Source organism: Agelaius phoeniceus, chromosome 1, assembly GCF_051311805.1.
Source record: "Agelaius phoeniceus isolate bAgePho1 chromosome 1, bAgePho1.hap1, whole genome shotgun sequence".
NCBI classification, from domain to species: Eukaryota; Metazoa; Chordata; class Aves; order Passeriformes; family Icteridae; genus Agelaius; species Agelaius phoeniceus.
Genome location: NC_135265.1, coordinates 30,362,331 through 30,383,908, shown reverse-complemented (window position 1 = coordinate 30,383,908; position 21,578 = coordinate 30,362,331). Strand labels below are relative to the sequence as shown.

The window sequence follows — 21,578 nt, the reverse complement described above, 5'->3', positions numbered from 1 at the left end:
CCTCAAAATACTTCCTAGGCTTGGTTTACATGTTGGACATGATGCAGCAATCCTAAGTGCTGCAAGCTGACTAACCAACTAACAAAGCCTGGTCAACCAGTAGATGACCTAGGCCTAACTTCCACTGCAAACACCCTTCAGCCTATCCATGAGCTTATGTGCTCAATACCAAACTTGAATGGAATTGTCTCTGTCCCCAAGCATTGTCCCAATACACATATCCTACACTTTTTTGCAGTTTTAACTCAAAGTAAGTTTTATGTGAGTATCAGTATTAGAGGGTGTGCTGTTTTCAGCTGGGGTAGAGTTAATTTTTTTCACGGTGGCTGTATGGGGCTTTATTTTGGATTTATGCTGAACACTGGGTTGATAATACAGATACCTTTTTGTTATTGCTGAGCAGGGCTAACAAAGAGCCAAGACCTTTTCTGCTTTTCCAACTGCCATGCTGGCAAGGAAGCTGGAAGGAGACACAGCTGGGACAGATGACCCCAACTGACCACAGGGATATTCCAGACCATATGACATCATGTTCAGTATATGAAGTAGGGAAAAGAAGCAAAAAGGGAGGAACATTTTAAGTGTCTTCCTAAGTACCCATTACATGTGATGGCGCCCTGCTCTCCTGGAGGTGGCTGAACACCTGTCCATGGGAGACAGTGAACTAATTCCTTGTTTTGCTTTCCCTGTGTGTGCAACTTTTGCTTTCCCCATTAAACTTTATCTCAGCCCATGAGGTTTCCAGATTTTACCCCTCCCATACTCTCCTTGATCCTGGTGGTGTGGGAGTGAGCGAGCAGCTGTGTGGGGCTTGACTGCTGGCTGGGATTACACCAATACAGGGGGAGGCTGTTCCAGGGCTTCACTACCCACATATTTTCAAACTTACTTCTCATTTACAGCCCAAATTTATCACTGGCCTGTTCCTATACTCTGTGCACGTGCTGCCACTTTTTTCCTTTAAATAGCCCTTCTCTTTATGTTTGCTTCATTCTTTTCCCCCTTATTTGCAGAAAGTAATTTCAGTCATTTATTTTATTGACTAACCTCATTAGCTGCTCTTTGCATTTGCATTACTTTGCCAGCACAGGGGACAAGAAAGGTACACTTAACTTTGGCAAGATTCCACCACCACCTAGACCTTTCTCTGTCACTACTACAAGTATGTCAGCAATCCACAAAAGTATATTTTGTTTTCCATCTATATATAACAGTAAAAGTAGTGACAACACTGAAATAAGGTAATCTAAAAATAAATTAGCTACTTGCACTCAAACTTGACAGACCTCCTGTCCACACAATCTACCCTTATCTCACTTTCAGCCATTTCTTAGCCAATGTACAAGTCCCATGCTGATCAACAAGTCCCTCAGCTCACCTGTTGCCTTGTGTATTTTAACCTCACCTGCCTGCAGCATTGTTTTTTTGTAAATCAAAGAAATCTTTATTCATCTATGATCTACTTGTTTTGCCTTGCTTTAATCCCCATTTTTAAACTAACTCTGCATCTTCAATTATTCTTGCATAAAATATCTACCCCAGGATACTGACTGAACAATCTTTCCTCAAATGCTGTCATGGATGCATTTTTAGTATATATAAACGAAGAACTAAAAGTATATGTAAGCTCTGACAAAAGTTTAGGGCTCCTAGAAACTTAAGTTCCTAATGCAAATAAGAACTGTATTCTTAAAATGCTAAATTTAAAATGCTAAATTTCCATGATTTTTAAAAATTTGGGTTTTCCAATGGCTCTTGTCTTCCCATAACTAGGAAGACTTTCATTTAAATGCATTGCAGACAATCATCCTAAACACATGGATTAGTGCTTTTGTTTGAGATTTTCCCTAGTTTAATTCTGATTTCAAAAGCCATGAGTGATGACAAAGCAAAGCTGCAGCTGTGGCTTTTCTTTCTGCAGCATTTAGAAAACAAATGTAATGGTTAGCATGCTGCAAATGAGAACATGAAGTTAGAATGATTTTTTTTAATGAAAATTAGAATACATTCTAGCATATACATAACTCTTTAACAAAACCAAAAAAAAAGGTCATGAAAACTGTTCAACACAACCAGTACATTTGCAATCGTGCCAGGTAGTCAGAACTGTCAGAGAAAGAAACTGTTGAGCAAGCAGTTGTAAAATCAGGTCTCCAAGGTACATCCTATAAATATATAACAAAATCCTTAAATAAAGTAATCTCTAAAAGGCCTTGTACCCTAAGACTGAGAGAACTCACTTACTCATCATGTAATAAACACAAATTCATGAGAAAGTTTATCAGTCACTGATCACTACTAGTATGAAGGCAAAATGCGGGATTGATTTTTCTTCTGCAATATCCCATTGGCCTACATGGGATCTGTCCCACTTCTCACTCACAAGATATTAGCAACACTTGAAGAAATGCCAGATCTATCTCAGGAACAGATATTATACTTCACAACTTTATAGTACCACAATAACACATAAATTCTACAACTTTGCATACACAAGTATGACCTCCAAAAAACCATAAATCCTCTGGGGTTTTTGTTTTGTGGCTTTTTTCTGTCTGATTGGCCTCTTACAAGATTTCAAAAAGTATGTTGGGCACTGCTGTCTGTATACGCTTCTGCTTTAAAATTCTGATTCTGTTGTACATTCATAAGTTTCCAACTTCCATTTTATTGCAACATATACATCTCCTATAAAAAAGCTAAGATAAGGAAAGATATGGAACATTACCTTCTTTGACTATATTGTCAGTGAAGAGGCTTGTTAAAATTGTAGCAGGAAGAGTCCCATTGGCTAACAGGATGCCAGAAAGCATTGCCAGTTTTGTCTGCTCCGTCTCAGTAAAGGCTTTAAGAAACAACAGGAGCTGGGGGCCAGACAAAAAAAAAAAAATATTTGAGGCACAGGTAGACAACAGGCAGTAATTAACAGATTTATTTCTTATTTCTTGAGAAGTCTCAATACAAATCACAGCAATCACATCAAAATCTACCCAGAAGCACGACAGTGTCATTTCACTGATCCCTTGTAATTTCACTTTCTCCAAGAACACAAGACAGTACCTGAAGGGAGCCTACAAAAAAGATGTAGAAAGACTATTTACAAGAGCAGGTACTTACAGGAGAAGGGGGGATAGCTTCAAACTGAAAGAAAGCTGCTTTAGATTAGATATTACAAAGAAATCTTTCCTGTGAGGGTGGCAAGGTTTTGGGATAGGTTGCCAGAGAAGTTGTAGATGCTCCTCCATCCCTGGGAGTGTTCAAGGCCAGGTTGGACAGAGCTCTGAGCAACCTGGTCTAGTAAAACATGTCCTTGCCCATAGCAGTTTGGCCCATCTAGTGTGGAGCTAGATGGTCTTTAAGGTCCAAAGCCATTCCATGATTCTTTAAGGTCCAGCCTAAGCCATTCTATGATTCTGTGAAGGATAGGTATAAAACAGCCTTAGGTATAAAACACCTGTCTTCTCCAAATATATGTATGCATGTGTAAAGACAAAAGTACTTGTCACAGGCTTGAGACACACAGCAATTACAGGGTCACAGACTGGAGCCTGCCTATTCCCATCTTCAGACTTCCAGCTAAGCCATACAGAGTTACAATTTGTTTTCTAGCTTTCAAAAACTATTGCTCATGGAAACAATAAAAGGATGGGAAAATTTCCTGGTTTTCTTTTAGGGAGCACAGCACAATTACAACAGATTTTTTTACTGGCTAAAATAAGAAATATATTTCAAGTTCAGACACTATTGATAAAGCTGACAAAGGACAGACAGGAACACAGGCTGATTTAAGTCCCTGCCATTCCCGGTACTAATTACAAGAGAAAACAAATAGCTTGAGAAAAAATTACAAATCTCATCATCTTGGAAGATCTGAGCTATATATACACCTTTTAATTCTAAAACTGGCAACTAAGTCTATTTTTGAAATCTTAATTTCATACATTAAAATTACACCTTGAGAGTACATTGATGAAGTACATTATGCCCTTTTTCCTTTATAGCAGAAAAAAAAGCCACGCAGAATCAGATTTTGTCAATGGCATTACTGTTAACAATAATGTTTTCTTAATGTGTTGCTAGTTACCACAATATGGGTGATGGGAAAAAAGAGGTGAGACAATGAAGGACATCTTCATTCAATGCAAAAAGCTGCTGATTCCATCAGATGCTAGCTTACAATTTACCATCACCACAGAAGAAGGGGGAAAAAAAAAAGTACTGCAGATACAATTTTCTGCAGTTAAAAAGAATACTCATTTTTTTCTTCACAAGGAAGAACAAATGGCACCCTTCCAAAAGGATGTCCTGACCTTCTGCTGTCAGGACACCCTTTTTTCTTTTCTACATGAGGAACAAATGCAATTAAAGCAAAACAGTTTGTTTTGATAGAAAATTCTCACCAGGTTTCCACATTAGGGTATTTCTTAATTATCAGATTCTACCCATACAAAGGGACAGAATATGACACATGTCCCTGAACTTGCTTGTTACCATGGACAGTGAGAGATCTTCTCTGAGATACGCAAGCAGTTTATCAACAAATGTAAAACTTTCTGAATGCAATGACGTTTTAAAAATTCAGGTAACTAACGAAGTTATTAAATCTCATGCAATGTTTTATGAATAGTTCTGCTCTGCATCAGTGAACAGAACTGAAAAAAACCCTCATTCATACAGTAGCACTTACATAATAACATCAGCTTTAAATTACAGCTTACACAGGACTGAATGACTCAGCCACAGACAAATCACTCAGAATTTTTTTTTTTCAGTGGGCTTCAGCCAAATGACTGCAACACACTTTTAGCTTAAAAGAACAATTATGAAACTACCAAATCTCAAGGTGTAATTTTATTTCAGCAAACTGTGGCTCAACCACAAAATGCAAGAAAATTTGGGATGCAGAAGAATGGAGTTACTATTTCTAAATATATGCCTGAGAAACAAATGGTGTGCTGTATTTCCGAATGCAGCAACTAACTAATGGTGTAGGCAAAGGAACTCCAGGGCCACATTTAATGGAAAACAGAACATTCTTACAGAATTTCAATATAATCCTAGTGTAAACTGGAAGCCTGTAGATTTAAAGCTTTCTTTATAAAAGCTTTATCAATAATACTGTACTAAAATGAGATTTGCACAAGAAAAAAAAAAATCAAAATGAGACCTCTTTCCTGGAAGTACTGAGACTGTTAATAAAGAGGAAACAGCTTCAGATTTCTCTGTACCCCACTTAAATCTTTTTTCTTTTGCTTCTAAATAACCAATAGATGAGGATTTTGATTAGAAAGTGGTCACACTGACCCCTTTAATGTAACAGACCAGGTTTGGTATACTTCTGAGCTCCAACCTCCATCCTTTTATCAGTAATGTGTAGATCATGAACAGTTATATCAATTCATGTAAAATTCTGTTTTAAACAGAACTTTTATCTTCTATACACCCCTCGCTACTTAAAGTATTGTTGGTGCTACTTGCCTAATTTTTGTTTTACTAATATTTTTCAAAAGCTGCTCAAACCTAGACTTGTCCTTTTCTGCTGCTTAAGGATACTATTCTGTACTTTCCAGCAGTTGTGAAACACAGTTTAGGGGCAGACTGGGTGATAGAAAAACCCAAATCTTTCATAAACCCATTTTAAAAACCATGAAACAGAACCTAAATTTCAGTTCAAAGCTGTTACTTCAGATTTTCATTGCTGATTATTTTAAGCACTTTTCTTTTAGCATCACAATTACAAACCTCAGTAGGGAAGTCACAAAACATCCAAGAAACTTCAGAATAGTTCCCAACCACCCACAGAACATTCTCCAAGCTAATGCTTCCCTGCTGCTAGCTAAGCACAGACATTACTGCTTTCCTTAGAAACAAACTCATTCCAGGCATAAAAAGGGCAGCTCTGGCTCATTATTTTGTATTTCTGTGATATCTATAAGAATTCCCAATGATATAAACAGAAATTCAGAATGTCTAATAAGCACAAGACCAGGTCTCATGTGATGTTCCATGCTGTTTCTGTCATTAAAGAAAAAGTCTTTTAAGCACAATTTCTGGGTATAGAAGATGTGCCCAAGTAAACACATTCATGCAACATTAAAAGGCACACAAGAAAAACAAGTGCTTCTGATCAGAAGCACTTGTGATTTAAGATTTTAATCACTTTAGTGATTTTAAGATTTCTTGTGATCCAGAAATCTTAAATGGTGAAAATAAAGGAACTCTACCACACAGGGAGCATGGTGTTTTTTTATGTCTTCATTATCTGAACTGGTCTGCTGCTGACAGTTTGTCACATCCGCAGACAGCACTGAATTGTCAGCAATGGAGAAGGCAGCTAATATAGCAACAGGTACCTGCTGACTGAGCCTTGCTTTTTATTTGGCTATCTTAAAGCACTTCTGCTCACTCCCTATTCAATCTTAGAATGTTGTTCTCCTCTTATTTCCTAATTCCTAGCTTAATTTACAGTTCTTTCATTAGGAAACTAGGAACACAAATAGTGGATGCTACAACATCTCCCAGCACTTCAGACATCCTCCTATGACTCGGTAACATTTACCACTCTTAAGACAAAAAAAATCTGTACTTTATCCCAATTCTGATATTAAAAAGTTTATATAGAAAATTGCCTAAACATGCAAACATACTAAATAGACAGATAATAACTGGATTCTTCATCCAAGGAAATACCTATGTAGAGAAAGAAGAACACAAGTTTGGAACTTAGAATTTTATTGAAACTATTACAAAATGTCATGGCCTATACCAGTACATCAGGCCATTCTCATATGAATTTAAGGTGCTTACATCAAAACACAGCAAGTAAGCAATGCATCTAAACATCATCTGTTGAAATTACTTGCACGAAATAATTTAGATGTAAAACTTTAGATATATGGTTTGCTGATGCCATTAGAAAAATTAGTAACTGGCAATTTTGGGGAGACAGTTAAGAAATAAAACAACTGAAAGCTAGAAGCAGACAAAAAGGAAAAGATGGTAGAAAATAATGTCCTAATTAGAAAGTTGTGATCTAGAAGACATAAAGCAAATACTTGTGCAAATACTGCTATCTAAGATAATCTCTCTTGAAAGAAAAGTCCCACTGACAGCATCTGCTTCTTTAGCATGAAACTGCTGGTATCGCCTTGGTTTTCTTGGCATGCCTTTTTCTATGAGAACAGTTAATTTTCCAAGTGCTCTATCTGCCGAATGAGTCTGCCAGAAATATCACTTTCATTGCTGGGACAATGACCCACAAAAAAAATGTCAACGAGTCACTCTTACATATTAAACCACTGACTAACTGCAGCCATCTTTGGTCTAGCAGAAACATCTTCTGGAAATGCAAATATATCTATTTTCTGGACCTCCATGGGCAGCTAGTCCGGTACAAATTTCACCGTGCAGGGATTAAAGGATTAAGTGGTTAAAAACCCTGCAGCCTCATAAATGAGAAAACAGCCACTTTGTGGATTCACACAAGCAGGGGGAGGGAGAAGGTAAGCAAAAGGCACCTATAAGTAGTCCTCAAGGGTTTTAAAGGCAATAGCAGTGGAGGTGCCATAGTCTCATCTTGTCACTAAGAGTGCAAAGTGAATTTTTGGAAGCTTAAGAGGATGCAAAGCCAAGCAAGTTACAGAAACGAGCGGAGGCGGCTTGAATTGACATGGCATTTACTTAATATGCTGAGCACTCTCTGAAACTTGAATGCTGTGAGTCAGCGCTTCTCATGTCAGTGATTACAGTAATTAACAGCAGGAACATTAGATTTGTGTGGGGATAGAGGTAAATTTAGGTCTTTAGAATGATGTACTGAGTAATCAGCATCAGTTGATAGGCATGCTGGCCACAAGTGTCAAAATAATTTCCTGTATGAGCAAGAATGTATAAATCAAAGCCAAATTAATTCAGGCACAAGAAGTGCTGGTGAGGTACCAAGCTCCAAATGTACCCTCATTTGACCCTTGCAGCAACCTTTCTAATGTTTAAATAATATGGAAACACATTTTTATGTTTAACAAACATGACACTTTAGTCATGGGACAAGTTTTGCCACTACCAGCATGCCTGTTAAGTTACAGAACAGTACAGTGTTTATTACTTATTCAGGCCATTAGGAAAAGATATTTACATCTGTTACTAGGAACTCAAAATAGACAAATCTGTATGTTGTTTTTCAAACATTTTTACCCTGGCTTTTCCTGTCTCCTTAGAATTCAGCATCACAAAACAAAACAGTATCCACAAATAGCCACCACAGTCTAACAGACAAATCCTGAGCACTCTGCCACTGGTGAGGACTTTCTCTTACACATATCTGGGGCCTCAAATACAAAAAACTTGTGGTTAGGATTCATTTCACAGTGCAGGAGTGGTTTAATATTCATACACCAAGAGACATTCTGCAAAGCAGATTGGCATTTGTTTTTTGGAAAAAAACAGAGAGATGGTCTGCTTGCAGGACAGTAATACCACTTCTCATTAAGAGGTACATTCCAAAGTGTATCAAACTTTTGCACAAAAAAGTCTGGAATAAGAAAATGAGTTTGGTCACAGCAACCAAAGGACTCATTAATTCAGAAATATGCTATATCAAGTGCTTCCTGCAGTATTCCCACAGAGCTGAATTTGCAGAGTAAAGCTGCCTCCTGTAGATTCCATCCTCTTTTCCAGTAGAGCTAAATAAAACACCGAGCAGCATAACATTTGTACATAAACAATTATATTAGAAGTGTAGTAAAAATATTATCATTACAGTAAAGACTGCCATCAACATTACCTTTTTGATTTCATCTTCAAATGCTTTCTCCAGATATTTGTATCTCCTGATAAGTTTATTGAAGACCTAGAGATAAACACAGATTAACTTAAAAAGTGTAACAATTACAGCCATCTTTCTTTACAAAAAAAGTGAAGGGAAATAAGCAGCTTGCAGAATGATTTCTCTAGTGTTGTCTGCCACGTGGAGAGCATGAAACATCCTCCTCTCAATTTTGTGATTCTTGCTTCATAGAGCAATGCTTGAATGGGAGGATTTATTGCAGTTTGAATATTTTCATGTTTTTCAAATTTTTTTCTCCTTCTCTGCTTTTCACCCTATCCATAGATAAAGGAAAGGAGAGAAGGAGGAGGAGGAGAGTAACTGCACCCTTCCTCCAATAATGCAGCCCTGGGGAAGCTCTCAGCTGATGGAGTAAGGGTGCTGGGCATCTTCAAAAGATGCAATATCTTGGAAAATCAACTAACATAAATGTTTACAACAAAACACACTACTGTCACAGAAAGAGGAAGAACATTTGCCAAAGCTTCTACAACAATTATGTTATTGGAACCACTTGTTCTCCAGTTTTGACCATTTGTTTCCCATCATGTGACCACAGACTATGAAATCAGAAGCAGCACAGGTGCAGAGTTCATTGAAGGTGAAGAAGGAAGAGATAAGAAATTAAATAAACAAATCATCACTTGCACTGCTGTACGAAGGCACAAAGCATATGACTCACTGTCACAGGTAAAAAGGTTTATGTGGGGAACAAATGACATTATTGCCACACTGGATGGGGGAGGAAGGAAAATTAGGTTTAGAAAGCTTCAATTCAGTTTTCATAATATAAAATACATCCAAACATATTAACTGGTAGTATTTTGCCTCAGAAAAAGTGGAAAATCAAGTGTGGCCATGCTGAGAAGTAGAGACACACAGAATGGTAATAAAATAAGATAAAGATGAAAAAGGAAGATTCTTGTTAGTATTTCCAAACAAAATTCTGCGTATTTTTTAAGTCTCTGTAAATGACAGAAGCATGACTTCATATGCAAATAATCAGCTAAAGTATCAATACCAACTTCAGTCTTTTGAGTTGAAGACTTTTCACTTTTAATCATTTCCATAACTAAATCCATAAAAAACCAGCCACGCTACTTGGGAGACAGAGTAAGAAATTACCTTCTAGGTATCTTCTAGATTAAAAAAAGATCTAAATACTATTTTAGACTAACTCCATATTTTCATAATACAGTAAGAGCTCTATTTTTCATTATGCATGAAAAAATGGCAAGGTCAATAAAAGGACACAACCTTCAGGTATTAATTACAAAATGTTGATTTATTTTGGTGGCTTTTGGTTTGAAGTGCAGAGAATCCATTGAAAATTCCACTCCTTCAAATCCTGAGGTGAAGCCTTCCTTTCCATTTTTCAATATGCAATCTTTCACTTTAAATTTCTCCTCGGAGGACTGGCACTGCCAATTTTTGTTCAAAAGATTGTTAAAATATTAAAATTTAAAAAGACAGAATCAATGCATTTACTGATAACAGAGATTTTCCTGAAGCAGAATACCCTGTTTGCAAGAGATGATAAAGCTGACACGTAAGAAATGTTGACTCTCTTTCCAAAAATAAGTATATTTCACTGATTTAGATTACTAATTAGATGTTTTTTAAAGGAGCTTTCTGCTATTAAGCAAACATTTTTTACCAATGCAGATTTTGACCTCAGGACTCTTTAAATCAGCTATGCACTTTTCCAGGAACTTATCATCCTAAACACCTTAGCAGGGACAGTAGCTTTTATTCTTTTAGTCACTGTGTCCAGCATTACAATAATACCCAGTGATTTAAAAAGATAAATACATACTTAATTAACAGTAAGAGTTTTGACATAGGGGAGTTGCAAGGGTATTGCATTTTTATGCAATCCTACTGGTATCCAGAATTGCATGGTGGCTTTGAACTTTCCATAGAATTCTTACTGTAATTTCTCATATAATTACTACCTTCCATTAAGGAGTTGTCCAAGGTTAGTTTCTATTCAAGAATCTTTTAGGGTTCACTGGCTTTTTGTATTAATTTCACACAGGCCTATTTATGCAAGCCTTATTCCTGCAGGAAGAAATTATACATCACACATGCAGGAGAAATGAAAGCTCTTGGAATATATGCCTAACTCCTAACAAGTTATGCAACTAAAGGTTGGAGGCGTGAGCTTTATATTTTTTGTCATTCATGCACTTCATAGAATTGTTTAGGTTGGAAAAAACCTTTAAGACCACAGAGTCCAACTGTTATCCCAGCAGTGCCTAGTGCCACTAAACCATGGCCTTAGGCTACCATGTCTACAGATCTCTTAAATATCTCGGAGACTAGTGACTCCACCATTTCCCTAGGCAGTCTAATACCATGTTTGACAACTCTTTCAGTGAATAAATTTTTCCTAATATTCATCTAAACCTCACCTGGCACAACTTGAGGCCATTTCCTCTCATCCTGTCACTTGTTACGTGGGAGAAGAGACGGACCCCCACCTGGTCACAGCCTCCTTTCAGGGAATTGTAGAGAGTAATAAGGCTTCCACTGAGCCTCCTTTCCTCCAGGCTAAACACCCCCAGCTCCCTCAGCTGCTCTTTACAGGGCTTGTGGTCCAGACCTTCTCCAGCTCTGCTGCCCTTCTCTGGACACCCTCCAGCACCTCAATGTCTTTCTTGTAGTGAGGGCCCCAAAACTGAACACAGGATTGGAGGTGTGGCCTCACCAGTGCTGAGTACAGGGAGATGTACACTGCCCTGATCCTGCTGGCCACACCATTGCTTATAAAAGCTGAATTTATGATACAGTGCATGTGTTTCTTTAAATCTGGTCATATAAATATTTCAGTCTGCACACAGAAAAGGTCAACAAAATTAGTAAGGGTGATATCTAGAAATAGACTCAACCAATGGTAGACTGTGATAAGCAAGACTGCTTTTTGTAAAGAAAGCATTGCCAGCTGTGATCAGATTATCTCAAACATCCTATTTTCTTACCTAAAATGTCTGTGTTAGGGCAGATTAATGATTAACGGGATTTTCAACTGGTCTGTAGCTAGCCTAGTGCAGCCGAGACAGTCTGCAGATGTTCCACTCTAATCCCTTTTGACACATAAATGGAAAACAGTAATCAGCTCTGCCTTTACTGACCTGAGCATAATTTCGGATGGCATCATGATCTTCATCTGCAAAAAATACACAGTGGTTGGTCATCTTGGTCTTGTCATTGTCGTCTATGCGTGTTCCTCCAGGAGCTGTGAGAAAGGAGAAAAAAAAAAGGCAAGGAATCATTTCTTACTTTAAAGAATGTAAGATTTAATAAGTCTAGTAAGTCTTATGTTAATATCACAGAGGCAAAAGGCCACACTAACAGTTAGCAGGGAGAGGGAGAAACAGAGACAGACCAAACTTTGCTAAGACGTGGTGGCACCTGACAGAAGGAACACCTGGCTGATATGCTGCACTGTAGAACACACAGTCCTCACAGAACTGAGTGACTCAGCTCACCCTAAGGAATCTCAGCTGGTCGTGAGAACACAGTGATCAAACAGCTATGGGTCGGAGCATAACCCTTACACATTATTTTAATTCTTTAAACACCACAATAATGTAAATCCTTCCCAAAGAGAGAAGTATTAGCACTGTGTTAGCAATCTGAGTACTTGGAATATCCTGCTAAGTCCCTCTAATGCTTACCAAGCTCATGTAAACATTCAAAACACTGGCCTATTTTGTCGAGAGTTTTTTCCTAGGTATTTCCTAAGTATATAGCTGCTGTTTCCTGCACTACCTAAATCTTACAAAAACATATTTTCTTCTTACATACCAAAGAGCAGGAAGCAGGAGTCAAAGCAATGTGACCAGTAAAAGGAGACAACTTACTCAAAATAAAGAGGAAAGTGAAAAGTATGTTTTTGCCAGAAGCTGCCACTGATACCTGGTAGAAAAGTCCCATGAACATCCACAAAGCACACCTCATTATCCTTCACTTCTCTGAGCTACCTTTTGTTGCACCATCTACAAAGCAAGATTTGCAGCAGCTCTTAACCTGGAGTGCACCTTTTCATGCTAATAAATCCTTCTGTTTCCCCTAGTTAGCATGTCTCATTCTCTTTGCTGTTGCAATTATATGCTGGTTTAGCTCAGACAGAAGGCTTCTCAGAGCAGTATCCAGAAAATACCGAGGTATTACTGCACGACAAACAACAAACAGTGCTATGATATGAGATGCAAGCACTGAAATTGTAATACAGGCTATAATTTCCACTGTAGAGGAAGACAGCATCTCAAAAGAAGCAAGCAAGGCTGATCATCAACATTCTCTGTCAGATATTCTGCAGGTTACCTAACATGCTGCCAGCTACCAAAATATCAAAGAGTGTGTCAGCATAGCGGCGATAATCAAGTCGGGAGCCTGCTGCATCCAGAAACTTGGCTATAGCCTCCAGATCATTCCCAGCTTCATTGAGGCCTTGGACAATTGTATCCCTGAAGACTGTGGGTTCAAATTTCTCCTTTTCATCTGAAACAGAGAGAAAGAAGGAGAAGGAGAGAGAGAGAGAGTGTCAGTTTCAAAACTTGTTAACATCCTGTATCAGTCAGCAATTGAAAGGACCATGGCACCTAAAATACTCTTCTCATTCTGGTCAACACACCAGAAGTTTGTTTGGCTTGTATAATTTCTAGAAATTCTGTAGTGTTTACCCTTGCTTCCCCTCTCCTCATCATCTCCCAACACCAAAACACACATAAACATATGGGAACATAAATAAAGGAAAAGCAACTATTGTTTTCAAACTTCACACTCTCCTCTTGTTCTGAAAGCAGAATAATGGGAATGCCAAGGTATGAGTACATAATCTCAATGTATGAACACTTCACTTTTCATCTCTTGCTATTTTTCTTCTAATAACTATGGTCACATAACTAAAATGTTTTCAAAAAGAGTCTTCAGGAAAAACAGGAGACTGAGTTATTAATAAAACTAGTTTTTGAATAAACATTTAAGGCAACACAATGCAATCAAGAATTTATCTATCCTTTATATTCACAGACCTAAGTAGCACTATGAACACAGCACTCACATTGCTGAATTCAATTAAGGCACAGCCTGACCCCCAAAGTCCCTGTGTCAAGGTCATTAGTCACAACAGAAACAACTGCAACCTCCAGATAACTCTTATGTAGATTTACCCATACCTCCTGCCGCCTTTTTGCCCACGCAGTAAACAGCTTACTGTGGCCACTTGAAGCTTCTTAAGAAAACCTGCCCTGCCTTTATAAAAGGGCACAAATGAAATGCCTGTTACTGTTAAAATAACTTGAACTTCAGAAACAAAATTGCAAGCTGTTCTGTGCACTCATATCCAGGGTTGTTATCACCTGCTGACACAAACACTGATACAAGTTTTTGAGAAAATATCCAGAGGATCAATCCACAGATTTTTACTTCCTAAGATAACTGAGGATTGGTTAAATTTCTGTCTAAACATATGCTAAAGCAGTCTGAAATATGCCAGCTGCAACTCTTGCAGACTTTTTGTGAGAGGTTCTGGCCTTTATGCATCCTCTGGCTGCAGGCTTCTGTTCCCTGCTACTCATAGTGCAGCTTTTCATCCCAGGCCTCAAACAAGAGACCTTGCTTTTTAACAGCCTCTCTTCCCTAATCTCTTCCTTCCTGCCATGGTACTTTCATGGCAATTGAATAACTGTTTCACAGACAATTCCTACTTTTGATAGCTTTCTATTTCTCATACAGCAAAGTTCTCTCTCCTCTGCTGCATGTACCTGGGGAGCACTCATTCTAGCACTTTCAGTACCTCACTCGCACATTCTCTTCCACTTCCAATGCATCCCCTTCTTCCACAGCAATTGTACCTGGAAGGCATAAAGCAGTCCCTTCCACTCAGTGTCCCAGCCACTGGGAAGCTCAGTGGATTAGTCCACTTGTCCTTTCAAGGAGCCAGCTGCAGTTCAAGGGCTGTCTCTCAAGCACTAAGCACTGGAAGACTGTAGGATCCCCTTTTTTCCCGAGCTTTTCATGACTGAGTCTACCACCCATCTCCACATGGGTTGCTTCTCCATCCCCCAAATCTGACCTCAGACCAAAACTGAGACAACTCCATGGACACCCATACATATGCTCAAGCAACATCTGCTCCCAACTCTGGCTCCCCCTGAAGTGATGCGCACAAACACAGGGCCAACCTAGATTCTCCACCACCATGCTCTCAGCACCCAATACACTCCCTACTCAATAATGCCCCTTCTCTGGACTGCAAATGACTTCTTCCCAGGCTTTTACTTCACACCAGACCTTGGAGATGTTCAGGCTCTCAACCATGTTATCTTGGCTTTGGCTGTGATGAAACCCTGGAGTCTGTGTTTTGAAGAACCACCTCTCCTATCTGCAGGGCACAGCCATCAGGGACAAACCAGGAGGTTGAGAGGAGAATTGAAGTATGTGACTTTGCTCCAAGGAAAAAATGCCAAGAGAGAAGCATGCTACTGGAATCCCTTCCAAGCCACCAGACCTGTTACCAAACACTCAGTTGCAGCTCTCCTCCAACTTGAAGTACAAAACCCAACCCAAACCAAAGAACAAAGCAGCCAACCAAGCAAGAAACAAACCAGTCTTTTACTGAAATAAGTACTCCAGTATGTGTACTTCAGGCAGTTTTACTTGTGCACAAGAAACACAGTTCCACCCATAAACAAGCATCTGAGTGCAATTATTCTCTTTGGGATTGCCAAGTAAGTATGTATTATTTGAAGAGTAAAAAGAATTTAAAAATGCTTGATGACACATCAACCAGCAAGAAGACAGACCTTTGTTTTAAGAGCTGAAAAAAAATCCTGTTTTACTTTTTAAAATGTATTTTATGTAAAAATTTAAGATGTTCTCATCTAAACTAGAAGGTATTATAGGCTTGGTATCATGGGTACACAGTGCTCAGTACAAACACAAATACCATGATTAATATTTCTTAGCTATTTAAAAGAGATTCTTTCCCTGCCCCAGAAGTCTTCCTCTTATCTGTAGTAATAATTACCCTATTATTTTCTTGTCTATCACAATCTAAAAATTTACCCAGGAACAGGAGGTAAATTCATTGCATGAAAAATGATTTATAATTTTATTGAAACATTTCCCTACCAAACTAATGTACTGAAGAGGAATATGCTGATGTATTACAAGAGGGTGAGTAAGAAGCCATCACCAACAAGTGGTGACAGTCTGTTGAGCTGTCAAGTGCACAATTACTAAACAAGCACAGATCCAATCATGGGCTGGCAGAGGCAGGTGTGGCTTGCAGATGTGATGCACACAATATCCACTGCAGCAGTGCTATACACAGCTTTTCATTTTCAGCATGTTCCTAGATCCTTATTTCCTATCTTTTGCTTCTAAGAAAATTACCAAGTACATTCATAGTTCTGTCCTTAATTAATTTTATCACTTCAATAGAAGGCCCACAACTGTAATTCTGTGGAAGAAAAAAGATAACATGAAGTAAGAAGAGAGGCCAAACAAGGTAACATAAAGGTGTTAATATTGACTTTTTATTAGATAATTTTCTTATCTCCACAAATATAGCTCCATAAACACAAGTACTGGCCAGACACCAACTACTGCTGACCCTCACTGAAAAAGGAATATTCAACAGGTACAGAGATTATACCAAGAACTGACCAAACTATTTTATTTGCCTAGATTGATAGGAACTGTGAGATGCCTCCTTCCCTTGGAAGGTTCTTCCCTTAACAGCATAATTTTTCTTCCTTCAATTTTTTTTAAAGTGATTTGAATGTCTGTCACTATATATACTGCATGCAAGGCTTATTTCTTTCATTTGGTTAATCAATATAACTAGAAAGAGATTTACAACCTCCTCCATGGTTCTCTCAAAGATATTTTACACACTAAGCATACTTTCAAACTTTAAATTGAAAAACATTGTATTATTCTTTTTTGGTCTCTGAAAGCTCAGAAGTTTTTCACAACCTGAGATTAGCTGCAGCTAGCTGACCAGTAGTAAGAGCTCACATACTCATTAATTTTATTACATGCCTGACTGCAGTGTCACACCTTGCTGAGATGACAGTGCTCCAGGGATCTGCAGAAGGGACAAAGGAGTACCATGGGACACAAATGGGTAAAAACAAGCAGCTCACTGTCCCCAGCATGTGCATGTTTCAGACCCCTACTGATACATGCCACAGTACAGTCTCCAAAAACCAAAATGTCATGGTCAAACCACAGCTGCTGCACTCTGTCCTGCCTGGGTGACATTTTGGGACTCTCTGGTATACTGAAACTCAGCATAAATAAAAAAACCCAATAGTATAATCTAGTCTTAAGCCAAAGACCTAACAACCTGTGGCACTGCTGTGCTACAAAAGTATTTGAAAATCTAAGGGAATAAACATACTTGGAAGCCATTTCTTTTCCTCAAACACTCTGCCTCTAGAAAGAACCAAGTATCTATACATTTCTAAGCAGGCTATTAAAATATTAAGGCAACCAGGATGACACTACTTTTGAAGAAGAGATTTTATGCTTTGAGTACAGAAAGTGTTTGCATGTTAAAATTTCTATATTAAAGCCACTAAATATCCACAATCCCATTTAAGTAACCTCTCTCAAAAGAAACACTCCAACCAATCTTTCAGACCTCCCCTCATGTCTTTTCTTTCTTCCATGTAATCAGTGAGTTATCTAGGGCTACTTCTAATCACTGTAAACAGAAATCCAAGGTGTAGGCACAGAATTGCAAATCAAGTATCTTTATTTATTCTAATTATTGCTTATATTAAATAGCAGCTAAAGACCAAACTCAGTGGAAAACATAAGGTGAAAGTCTCTATGAGAGAGAGAATATTTTCTAAGACAAGTTTATCAAATAATGTATTTACCACAACTGACTGACCTAGACTGAAAAATACATGGGATCAATCCAGCAGTGTGCATGTCTGAGTGCTTCTACTGGCTGATCTGACAGACAGATTTCTTTAGGGGTTGCTAATTCCACTCCTCTGGCTACATCTATATGGTTGGGAGTTACTGCAGTGCACAGCTCCCACTGCATAATGCTCTCGACCGTGCTGATAGGAAGTTAATCCCACTAATTACGGGAGCACCGTGATATTTAATTACAGACAATACTGGTTTCTTTTTTAATTAGTTATCCTTACAAACATTGCATATGCACCATAGGAAAGACATTTTGCATTTAAGAGACCGTACTAGTGAAACAAATTGAAGAAGTGCTGGGTGCAAGGGAGGAAAGATGAGAGAAAGTTGGCACTGCTTTTTAACATGACTGAAACCAAACTATTTTACAATTCCTACCTAAGCTTCATGATCATCCTAGATCTCTAGACACTCATCATTCAGCTCTACAGAGTAGTGACAGAATTTGAAATTTTCTGAGAAAGTTTACCAACTCTTTTTGTTTCTCTCATCCACACTAAGAAATGCTCATATTTACATTTTCTGTCACAAGACATTTAGATAAGCTTTTAAGACATGTTAGCTTTTGATCAGAAACAGGAAAGACGAGATGGAAAAAGTCTGTTTCATGACAGACAGGAACCCCACTTGTCTGCTGTAATAATCTACTATTATACCACCAAAAAATCTAATCCTTATTTTCACAAACCAGACTTGTTTTTTTGGTGGGAGAGCAGGAAGGGAATAAAATAAACAATTACATGTATTTTGTCACTCTGCCTCAGACTGTTGGGCATTCATCCCAGCCACCCAAACTGCAACAAATGAATTCTGAGTATGGTATAAGCAAGCATGTTAGGATGGTATCTGCTGTGCCAGATACCTGGATGGTACAATCAGCACCACTCAGCTTTCTTTAAAAATGGTTGCTCTGCTGTACTTAAAGTGTTGGTCATGTTTACAGAAAATCAGTATCACAATGAGTAAATTGGGACTCACACAATTGTTTTATTTAAACAATAAAAAAAAACCTACACTAACACAGGAGAAATAAATATTTGTGAAAGAGGAAGTTCCTGACCTCCTTCTGACCTGAAAACAGGGCCAGTGAGATGATCTGACCATCTCATGGAGAAGGAAGATGAGAAAATTCCTTTTTAGATAAGAAAGGTTCACTTACAGACATGGCATTAATCTGAGTCAATGAAGTAAAAATGAAAATCAAACCAAAAAAGCCCAGGTAGTTTTCTTTACACAACCTTTAAATAAAAGCTCATATTTTGCTTTCTTAGTTGAAAAGGACATTTTAAGAAAAGCCAAAACCAAACAACTAACAAGTTTTCTTTATCATATGCAAATATATTATAAATTCCTTAGCATCTAATCTTTAACTGAAGCCTCCACAAGACTTCATATCTCATAAACTCAAATTTATATCAAGTCCTAGGGTAGACAGTGAAAAATAATATAATTCATAGAGCTTAGTTAAAAGTAACACCTTCAATTTTAACATGGCTGAAAAGAAGGGGAGAAAAATCCTTTAGCTGAACTTTCAACCATTCCACCAGCTCTGTTTCTAGTCATTTTAACAAAGAAGAAAGTAAAGCAAAAATTGTAATGCAACCTACCCCTCTTCCTAGTTTTGAACCGCTGGCCTGTTAGCACCGGCTTCTGATTCTTATTCATAAAATTTCTGGAGAAAGAAAGAAAGGGAAAAATATTTATACTCTATCATTTACAGAAACAATTTAAACTAAAGGCAAAATAAAGACTCAGTGTAGCAAAATCCCAACATATGACAGGTAAAGAAAATTCTTAACACGTTTTCCAAGAGTAATTCACGTTATCTTTAAGATGAAGAGCACTACAATCCAAGGATAACTTCAATAAGATGTGTTTTTCTTAAAACCTGGCTGTTGGCATCTCTGTAAAAAACTCTGAAGATTCAAAACTGACTGGGAAGGTGATGGAGTCACTGCCCTTACTGCTGGGGCAGGGGTACACAACCACTGCCCATGCAGCCCATGGGGATGCTGGGGGCACAGAAGCCACTAAGGCAGAAGACTGGGAACCATCCTGGTGAGGCTCAGCATGGCACAGGTCTCACCCTCTGGCACGGTCACCGGGCAGATGCATGCCCAGGGTTATGCACTGTCCAGCTCAAGACAAGATTTTGTGGTCTAACCATAAAGACAGTGCTTTAACCATCAAATTCCAATCAAACATTTCTTACAAGCATCACTGTATCTTAGCAACTTTCAGTTCTGAAAAGCATGTGGGTGTTGTAAAAATAATAGAAGATAAACAAATCCTTCGCCCCATCAACTTTGAGCATAAATACAGAGTTAAGGACCTACATGGCACATCATACAACAGTAAAAAATACTGAGCTTGTATTACTTCAGACCTTTACAGCAAATCTTAACACATAATGTCAACAAAATTGGGAAGTGATAATATATTAATGTATTACTTCAGACCTTTACAACAAATTTCAACACACAATGTCAAAAAAATCAGGAAGTGATAAAATATTAATGTCATTTTATCTAAAGAAAACAAAACTATTTTTAAGCTTTGGATACAATCAGTTTCATCGCACAAAACTTAGCTTATGCAAAGAGCAGCTAAACCAAGAGCTGAATGCAAACAGCAGCAATTAAAAGGAAGCTTTGCAGAACTAGGAATCACCACAGGCCATCACCCTGTCCTGCCCACAGCACCTGCCAGCCCTGACACTTAGAGGCCACCTACTTCACACTCTGCAGGCCATTAGGGCACTGTTACATATGAGTTGCTTGTCCAGAATTTAGCCTTCTCATGCAAGACTTTGAGCATGTTCTTCTAATAACCTTAGTTTTACAGAAATCTGTACTATTTGTATTTCTTCATTGTGGACTCTGCAGGTCTACTTCAGAAGTACACAGATTTGCCAACATGCTTCCTACCACAAATGAAAAAAAATTCAAGCTCCATGGCTGAGAAAGCCATCAATCACACATTACTATCCAAGTAGTGTTTTCTCTACCCCTGAAAGTTCATTTAACTCTCTTAATAATGCTCCAGCTATACAATGTATTCCCATTCACCAGACCTGTAGTGGCACCATCCCTAGCTGGCCACTTTTGCAGCATTTCAAATGTTTTACTTGGCAAATCACTTCCTTCTAGTCTAGGTTTACCACTAATCCACAGTCAAAAATTCTGCATGCAGACACATGAACTGGAAATAGCCAGTACAGTTCAGAGTCAAGGTTTGCTTCCTGTAAGTCACAAAACCACAAACACACAACAAGCAGTTCAACTGAGATTCACACTCATCGCTGAGATTTAAAGCTGCAGTTGTAACAGACCAAGGAGCATTTCAGAACAACTGCAACACTTTACATCCTCTGGAAAAATGTTCTGCTCATCTGCAAAGAGTTAAACATGGCCAACCACGGTATCATGGGATCTTTCAAAGTGCTGCAGGATCCAGGAGTGCCTTCACAGCAGAGCTCAAAAGGCTCTTTCCCCTGATGAGACAGCTCAGTGTTAGAGGAACAGGAGGTGCTTTATAAGTTAATTAGGCAGATAATCTAGCAATCTACAGGGATGAGCAACAGCCCAGCCTCTAGCCAGTGACTGGCTAGATCTGACATACTTATCTGCTTTGTCTTTCTGTCCTTCAGTTATTTGGAAAGAGAATGATCTATGACATTCACCTAGGTATTTCTGACTTGTTTTTATGTTTTGCCTGGACACCTTACACCTTATTCTAAAAACATTCATTTCAAGAGATAGCAAGAGGACCCCAAAAGGTTTGCAAAGAAAATGTC

General features: G+C 38.3%; 1 protein-coding gene across 1 annotated transcript in view; it reads right to left on the bottom strand.

Annotated features, from left to right (window-relative positions):
* Window positions 1–21,578, bottom strand: part of BZW2 (basic leucine zipper and W2 domains 2) — a 56,193-nt gene that overhangs the window by 16,619 nt on the left and 17,996 nt on the right. The window contains exons 2-6 of the mRNA XM_054646116.2: window positions 19,390–19,454; window positions 13,154–13,330; window positions 11,959–12,062; window positions 8,783–8,848; window positions 2,729–2,864 (exon numbers count right to left, since the gene is read on the bottom strand). Coding sequence (XP_054502091.1) covers window positions 2,729–2,864; window positions 8,783–8,848; window positions 11,959–12,062; window positions 13,154–13,330; window positions 19,390–19,447 — 541 coding nt within the window. The 5' untranslated portion in view covers window positions 19,448–19,454. The remainder of the gene's footprint in view (window positions 1–2,728; window positions 2,865–8,782; window positions 8,849–11,958; window positions 12,063–13,153; window positions 13,331–19,389; window positions 19,455–21,578) is intronic.